The sequence below is a fragment of the Anneissia japonica genome, unplaced genomic scaffold, assembly GCF_011630105.1.
Source record: "Anneissia japonica isolate Jap-2015-1 unplaced genomic scaffold, ASM1163010v1 scaffold3945_len365852_cov175, whole genome shotgun sequence".
NCBI lineage: Eukaryota > Metazoa > Echinodermata > Crinoidea > Comatulida > Comatulidae > Anneissia > Anneissia japonica.
The window spans coordinates 141,665-148,907 of NW_022684590.1; the positions used below are offsets into that span (position 1 = coordinate 141,665).

Sequence of the window (7,243 nt, forward strand, 5' to 3'; positions counted from 1 at the left end):
TGTCCGAAGGGGGAGGGGATAAGTATTTATTGGTGAAAATATAGCACGCAGCATTATCTAAAGATATCCCCTCCTCCCAAAACGAGATTAAAAAAAAAAAAAAAAAAATTGGGACTTCTAGATGTTCTGCTTGACTGATCAGACCCAGACGAAGCGATTGCTGAGACAGATTTGGCTTGGCGTAGGCAGTACAGTCTGGGATGGGAAAACTAGGTCTATTTAAAAATCAAATAATTAGAGACTTGTGGCAAGTCTAAGATAGGCCTAGTCACTCAATCCTACACTTAGCTGAATTATTCTAATGCGCATGTGCAATTACTAATAGAAAAACCATCATTCAAGACTTTGTTATGCTAAAAAAAATATTATCTTCGAAATAACTTCATCACAATCACAAATTAGGCCTAACTATCTATATTTCATTCAACAATTTCCACGCTCGATTAATTGGTGTAATTTTTAATTCCATAATAATATTTACAGCCATACTTTTAAACAGTCTTGATTAAGTTTAAAAAAAGTAAAAATTGTGTACCATAGATTTCTATTATTTTTTAGCTATTTTTTAATTGTTTCAAATAATTAATTGGCAACTTATATTGATGCTAAATACCTATAAACTAGTGGAATAGCTCACACATGCGCACAACGCATCACCGTCTGCTGGATTTCATTCTGAGCGATATCGCTATCTGGCGGTAAAAAACAAAATGCACTCGATCCTCATCATGCATGGATGCACAGTCAGTACCTCGGATCGAGCGCTGAGTGGTCGTAAATATCAATTTTTCGATTTTTCATTTATCATTTGCGAATTCGTATTATATTTTGTCTGTCACTAAATGACAGTAAGGATCAAATGGCGGGAAATAATCGAATTTAAAAGTGAGTAGACAGTTAATAATGCATTTTCTTTTTTGCTTGGATGCAGTTGGTTAGTTAGTAGGCCTAGGGCCTAGCCTAGGGCCAAGCTAGTGAGTGCAGGTGAGTGGTGGTGGTGAGCGCGGGACATTTTATTTAAACAAAAAGAGAGCGAGTTTCATCCCTACTCATGATCTTCTCAAGCTAGGCCAGGGCCTGGGGCTAGGTCCTAGGCCCCATCTCACAAGCAAGGGCGTCAATCCGTGGTTGAAAGTGGGGGTGGGACGAAATAAGAAAGCATGCCATTATGGCCCCGGTAGGGGTCAAGGAATGGGGGGATCCCCGGAAGCTCTGGCGTCTATAGCCTTTTAATATAAGTCGTATCTAATTGATTAAAAGAAAATGCAAATAACATCACTACATTTTCTAAATACAGTGGTTGATCCAGGAATTTGGAATAGAGGGGGACCAGGGAGGGACTTCTACATAGGCCTACAGATGGAGAGTGTGCCCCACCATATGGTTGGGGCTGAGGTAAGACATTATGATTAAATTTATGGTACCTCTAGGTAGCTGGAAATGGCACTGTCAGACTAAATTTGAATATAATTTCTTTTTTCTCCAATTTTAAATTTTGAAAAAAAATAGGGAGGGTGCGCTGGGCTTCCTGGAATCTTCAAGTTATCCTGGTAATCATAATTATGCCCACTTGCGGCTTATATATATAACAAATAGGCCTACGATAAACTTAAAACAGTCACCAATTTAGTCTCTGCATGTACAGTACTTTTAAAATCAGTCAAGAGGTTTTTCCTTTTCTCCTCTTTTTGAATTTTACTTTTGTGCAAGTAGTATTGCGACTACACTATTGTGAGTGGAAATACTACCGTCTAATTTACGATCAAAAAGGACTAGGGAGATAGGAAGCACACAAAACATTAGTTAGCATTTTGATTTCACAAACATATACTGTAGGTGATTTACTTAATTTAAACATTATTATTGGCGGATCAAAGAAAGCGAAATAGAGGGGGGACAGGGAGGGACTTTCACAGATTGGGAAACTAGACCAGTGCAGCCCCATCATGGTTGGGGCTGAGGTAAGAAAATTTATGATTATGACACCTCAGATGGCCGGAAATTGCACTCTCAGACCTAAATTCTAATTACAAATTTCCTTTTTTTCCATTTTAAAAAAATAATTTGGAAAAATTTAGGGTGGGGGGAGGGGCAAGTCGACTCGGCCGCACTTGAATAAACTGATTATTATGACGTCATTGCAAGATTGCATCAACTTAACACTGGAGTTTGAAAACTTAAAACTATAACTATAATTTTTTGAAATTAGGAAAAACATGAATCTATGTATGCAGATATTAAACACTAGTATACGTACGGGTCATAATATTACACAAAATGAATAAATCGTTTATAGTAGAAGGTGTGCATTTTGAGATTGTAAAAATATTGGCCTAATAGATTTACATCCTTCCAATTTTAACAACGTACAGTACATTGTTTTGACAATAAATTTAGCCTCTGATAACTATAAAATTGATGTAGTGATTATACTGAGATGGTTACGAAATGTACAAACAATTGCGTTTTTAGCCAGTTATGGTCCGGAAATACGCACCGCACTTGGAAAAGAGCACAAGTGAACATACAAAATTCAGGACAGTCATGCATAATTGTTATTTTTTCTACTCGCTTTGAAAAGTGGGATTTTAATTATAGAAGATTGATGAAAAGTGGGGAAGGACATTTGATATGATGTGTCCCCTACTTTAAAAAGTGGGAGAATGTGTCCCCCACCAATCGACGCCCATGCCATCTCATAATATTTAGCCTAGTCATATCACACTGACTGATAACAGTAACATAAGCTGAAGTTCTTTTTAGGCCTGGCCTTACAGTATTAAAAATTTAACATTTCAGCTTAATTAATAATTTCAATTTGTCTATCCTGGATTGTTCTATTCTGTAGTAGGCCTAGGCCTAGTAGTGGTACCATACAATTCGTCATTCACATCACGAACTAACACAATCAAAGTAGATTGTGTTAGTTCGTGAAATCACAGAAAAAAAACGAGCGCGTATTTGTTATCAAGCAATTTTGTATTTTTAATATTTTTTGTATTTTTAATAGTTTTTAATATTCAGTGTGAATTCTCTTTATCTTCTAGAAATTAAATCGATCAGTGCAGAATTAAAAGTTTTGCAGAAATGGGTGTCAAAGGCCTGACAAAGTTCATCGATGAACATCGCTTCTTGTCTGCCAGAGTTGAAATCTCTGATACAAAACTGGTTATTGACGGTTACAGTTTGCTGTATCACTTGTATATAACTGCTGAACTTGATATGAAACATGGTGGAGAAAACCTTATATTTTATGGAATATGCCAGACATTCATCACAAATCTCAGACAGTGCGGCATTGAGCCTTTTATTCTAATTGATGGTGGGATTGACACTGATGAAAAGAAGTTCAGGACTCTAAAAGACAGACACAAAGATCGGATACGGCAAGCAATTTCACTTGCTGGTGGGGGTTGTGGCATTATACTACCCTTACTGGCAGTAGATGTCTTTCGTCAAGTTCTAATGGATCATCAGGTTAACTTTGCTCAGTGTGACTTTGAAGCAGACAGCGAACTTTCCGCTTTAGCAAATGCATACAATTGCCCACTTGTTTCAAATGACAGTGACTTTTATGTGACAGATCTTACAGGTGGTTTCATACACTTGAAGTATTTCCACTTTGAAAATCCAAAGTATAAATCAAAACTCAGATCTGCATACTTAGAGTGTAAGATCTACCATGTTGATGAATTTTGTAAGCATTTCACAATAAATAAAAGTTTTCTTCCACTACTGGGAACGCTGCAGGGTAACGATTATGTGGAACGATTTTTGGGTAAACATTTGGAAGAGCTCATACATTGGCTTGCTCAATTTGATACAACGGAAAATGCAGTAAAAGCTGCTGTTAAATATCGGCACCAAAAAGAAATCCTTAAAGAAAAAATTCAAGCATCAATGGAAATGTATACTGCAAATAGAACATCGGAATATGCTAAATACTTTCAAACAAAAGAGATAGACCAGAATGATTGCCAGTTGTGGCAATATCATGATCTTCCTCTGTGGTTTATAAGTGATTTCCGAGATGGGCTTTTAACAGCAGACACTCTAAATGCATTTTTTATTAAGAAATGTTTTTTGGCAAACTTTATTGAGTGTCCGCATCATGCAAGTTCAAATGCAATTAGCCTGCCAATACGGAAAAAAATGTATGGTTTTATTCACCAGAATGACTGCAGCAATAAACCAGTGATTGAAGAGTATGATAGAGAAGGCAGCACTGCCACGTGTAGATCAGTTTTTCCATCATACTGTTCTCTTAGTATTCATAATATTAGAAGTCTTAACCAAGCACAGAGCAAATCTGAACTTCTAGATTGTATACTCTTAGAAGCAAAGGATTTGAAGGACATTAAAGAGGAGTATCAGCTTCCAATTGCATCCATGATGTACTGGATCAAGAATGCAAAGCCTGAAGTGTGCTGGAGGCATATCATAGCTTTGCTTCTGGGAATCATTATAAGTACTGCCATTAAAAAGTTACATGAAAAGCAGTCTACCCAATGCAGTCAAGGCAAAGAAGACAACCGAAGCATGATAGAGCAGAGATTCACTAATATAAGAATCAAATTCAAGGCAACAGAAAACTGTTTTGATGTCGATGCCAACCATATGTTTTCACAGTGGCAAAGTGTTTTGAAACATATTTCACAATTGAATACCTTTTTATCCTCTCCGCTTATGATGTTAGATGTTTCTGTAGTGTACAATGGAACATTTGTACATGGGGTCTACAACTTCCTTAAGACATTCCAAAAACCTGGAAAAGCTTTGGAATATGTAAATCAAAGCCATGTTCTTGAAAATATTGATTTTTTTGAGCTGTCCTCCATGTACTGCAATGTAGTTCATAGTTTGGACACCAGATATAAAATAGGTGGTGATGTTGAGGGATCTAAAGGTAGCATCAGTGGTGAGAGAGCTTCTGGTTATGATAGAAGAGAAGTTGGTAGTGGAAACAGAAATAGAAGATCTAGAAGTAGCAACTCAAGATTTAACAAAAGATCTGAAAGTGTCGACCAGTGGTCTCCAGCTGTCAACAGAGGACATGAAGGTGGTATAAGAAGACCTGCTGGAGGAGGACCTGAAAGTCCTAACAGAGTGCTTGGTGGTGGTGGTGGTGGCTGTATATTTTATAATATTGGCAATATATTTTATAATATTGGCAATCAAGGATCTAGAGGTGCAGCTGACAACAAAAGAGAAGGTAGATACAGAGACCATGGACGTGGCAACAGAGGATCAGGACGTTGTAACTTTGGATCTGCAGCTGGCAACAAAGGATCAGGAAGTGGTGAGAGATTTGAAGGTGGCAACAGTGGAGCTATGGGTGGTGGCAGAGGATCTGGAGGTGGTGGTAGAGGATCTGGAGGTGGTGGCAGAGGATCTGGAGGTGGTGGCAGAGGATCTGGAGGTGGTGGCAGAGGTTCTGGAGGTGGTGGCAGAGGATCTGGAGGTGGTGGCAGAGGATCTGGAGGTGGCAACAAAGGATCAGGAAGTGGTGAGAGATTTGAAGGTGGCAACAGTGGAGCTATGGGTGGTGGCAGAGGATCTGGAGGTGGTGGCAGAGGATCTGGAGGTGGTGGCAGAGGATCTGGAGGTGGTGGCAGAGGATCTGGAGGTGGTGGCAGAAGATCTGGAGGTGGTGGTAGAGGATCTGGAGGTCGTGGTAGGTAATATACTGTACGAAAAATCAATGTCAATTGTGATTACACCAACATTGTTCAGTAAAACATTTTTTTAAAACTATATTTCACAATTACAGTGCTGGCTAGCACAAAAACAGTATAAATCTATGCATTCCAAAAAAATAACTCGTTTGATGTACAGTACTGGTAAAACTTCCATACATTTTTCACTTTTATTATAATCAATTCCTGACAAAAGTGGTATATTATTCTGACTGGCATAATCCCTGTACTTACTTGCCATTAAGCAAGACATTTTATTATGATATCGTATCAATTTTTATATTTGTAGAAGACTAGGGGATTACTGTCCAATACGTGTTACATTTGCATCTTAGCAGTTTACCTTTTTCTTTTCAAAAAAAGTAATGTATACACATCTGTTAAACACATGTATATCATACCTAATTTTGTTACAGTTTTAGAGTTTCTCAAGGCTAGTCTCACTTCTTTTTTTTATATTAAATATACAGTACTACAAAAACATTTGTTACAAATTACAGTACGATCAGGGGTAATAATGCTTTGAAATAGTGTAAGGCACTTCCGAGCATTATTAAAAGGGCTGCAAAATGCCAATATATTTGTTGACATGGCATTGTGTTTCATTATGTGAAAGATATGCTGATTGGGTTAGGTTGATTGAGGAACATTTACATGGTGGTACAGTAAAAGAACATGTTTACCGAACAACTCGGAGATATCAAAGCAGTGCAACACTGTACAGTATTTCATATCTCTTTAAATGAAAGATAAAACAGCATGCTTTTTTGTTGATGTTCTTTGTGTTGATTTGGTTTACGATTTACCTGGTCATTTTCTTATCATGCTTTCTTTTGTTTTTATTATGTATATACAGTATACAGTATGTATTTTATCTGCAATATAATAAATGACTTGAATGTATGCATATTTAAAATTTTGTATGTAAATTTTTTTTTAAATAGTAATGGAACAACAGTTAGGAAGCAGATGCTTTTATTGTTGTATTTTTATTGTAGATTTATGAGATTTAACCGTGTAATTCACATCATAATTAAAAATGCAGCTATGCAGTATTCAGTGTTTTGTAATTTAATAAGTGTATTTTTAAATCGTGTACATAGGGTTTTTCCATACTAATAGTATTGTTGTCACAAAGAGTTGAGAAACAAAGTTTAAAATTTCTACCTACAAATTGTATCTGTATATTGGTGTAAATTTAATAATTAATATTAAATGTCCACAGGGTCATCTGGTCGGTCAGATAGGGCCCCCCCATCGGGGAGAAAAAGCACAATTTGTCTGGGAGAAAAAAAAAATTATATGCATTTTCTACATATTAGTAGACTCTAAAATCGATTAAATAAAGCCTTTGAAACCCTTTGAAACTAAATTTTCAAAATTTCCGGGGATTCTCCCCCTGGACCACTTTTGGAAACTTTTAATAGAATTTTAATCGAAGCGCAACCACGCCCTTTTTGCTTTTGTCGGGAAAATCTGACCTTCTTCGGGAAATTGGCCCCCCCCCCCATCGAGCAAATCTTGGCGCCACACCTGGGGCATAATGG

General features: G+C 37.1%; 1 protein-coding gene across 4 annotated transcripts; it reads left to right on the plus strand.

Moving 5' to 3' along the window:
- The first annotated feature begins 718 nt into the window (after positions 1–718).
- LOC117107212 (protein asteroid homolog 1-like) lies at positions 719–6,577 on the plus strand. 4 transcript variants are annotated; one of them, XM_033248835.1, is made up of 3 exons: positions 719–885; positions 1,298–1,395; positions 3,048–6,577. In XM_033248835.1, the coding sequence occupies exon 3, from the start codon at positions 3,088–3,090 to the stop codon at positions 5,680–5,682; it is 2,595 nt and encodes an 864-aa protein (XP_033104726.1). In that variant the 5' UTR covers positions 719–885; positions 1,298–1,395; positions 3,048–3,087; the 3' UTR covers positions 5,683–6,577. The 4 variants fall into 4 exon arrangements, with proteins under 4 accessions (XP_033104726.1, XP_033104735.1, XP_033104717.1 ...); XM_033248844.1 differs by lacking the exon at positions 1,298–1,395 and having other exon boundaries at positions 3,086–5,431; positions 5,555–6,577; XM_033248826.1 differs by lacking the exon at positions 1,298–1,395.
- Positions 6,578–7,243: the final 666 nt, after the last annotated feature.

Excerpts from the sequence above, each read along its gene's own strand:
- LOC117107212 (XM_033248819.1), top strand. The coding sequence starts at position 843 with ATGACAGTAAGGATCAAATGGCGGGAAATAATCGAATTTAAAA. Across the intron at positions 886-3,085 it reads GGAAATAATCGAATTTAAAA|AAATGGGTGTCAAAGGCCTG; the intron begins GTGAGTAGACAG and ends AAAGTTTTGCAG.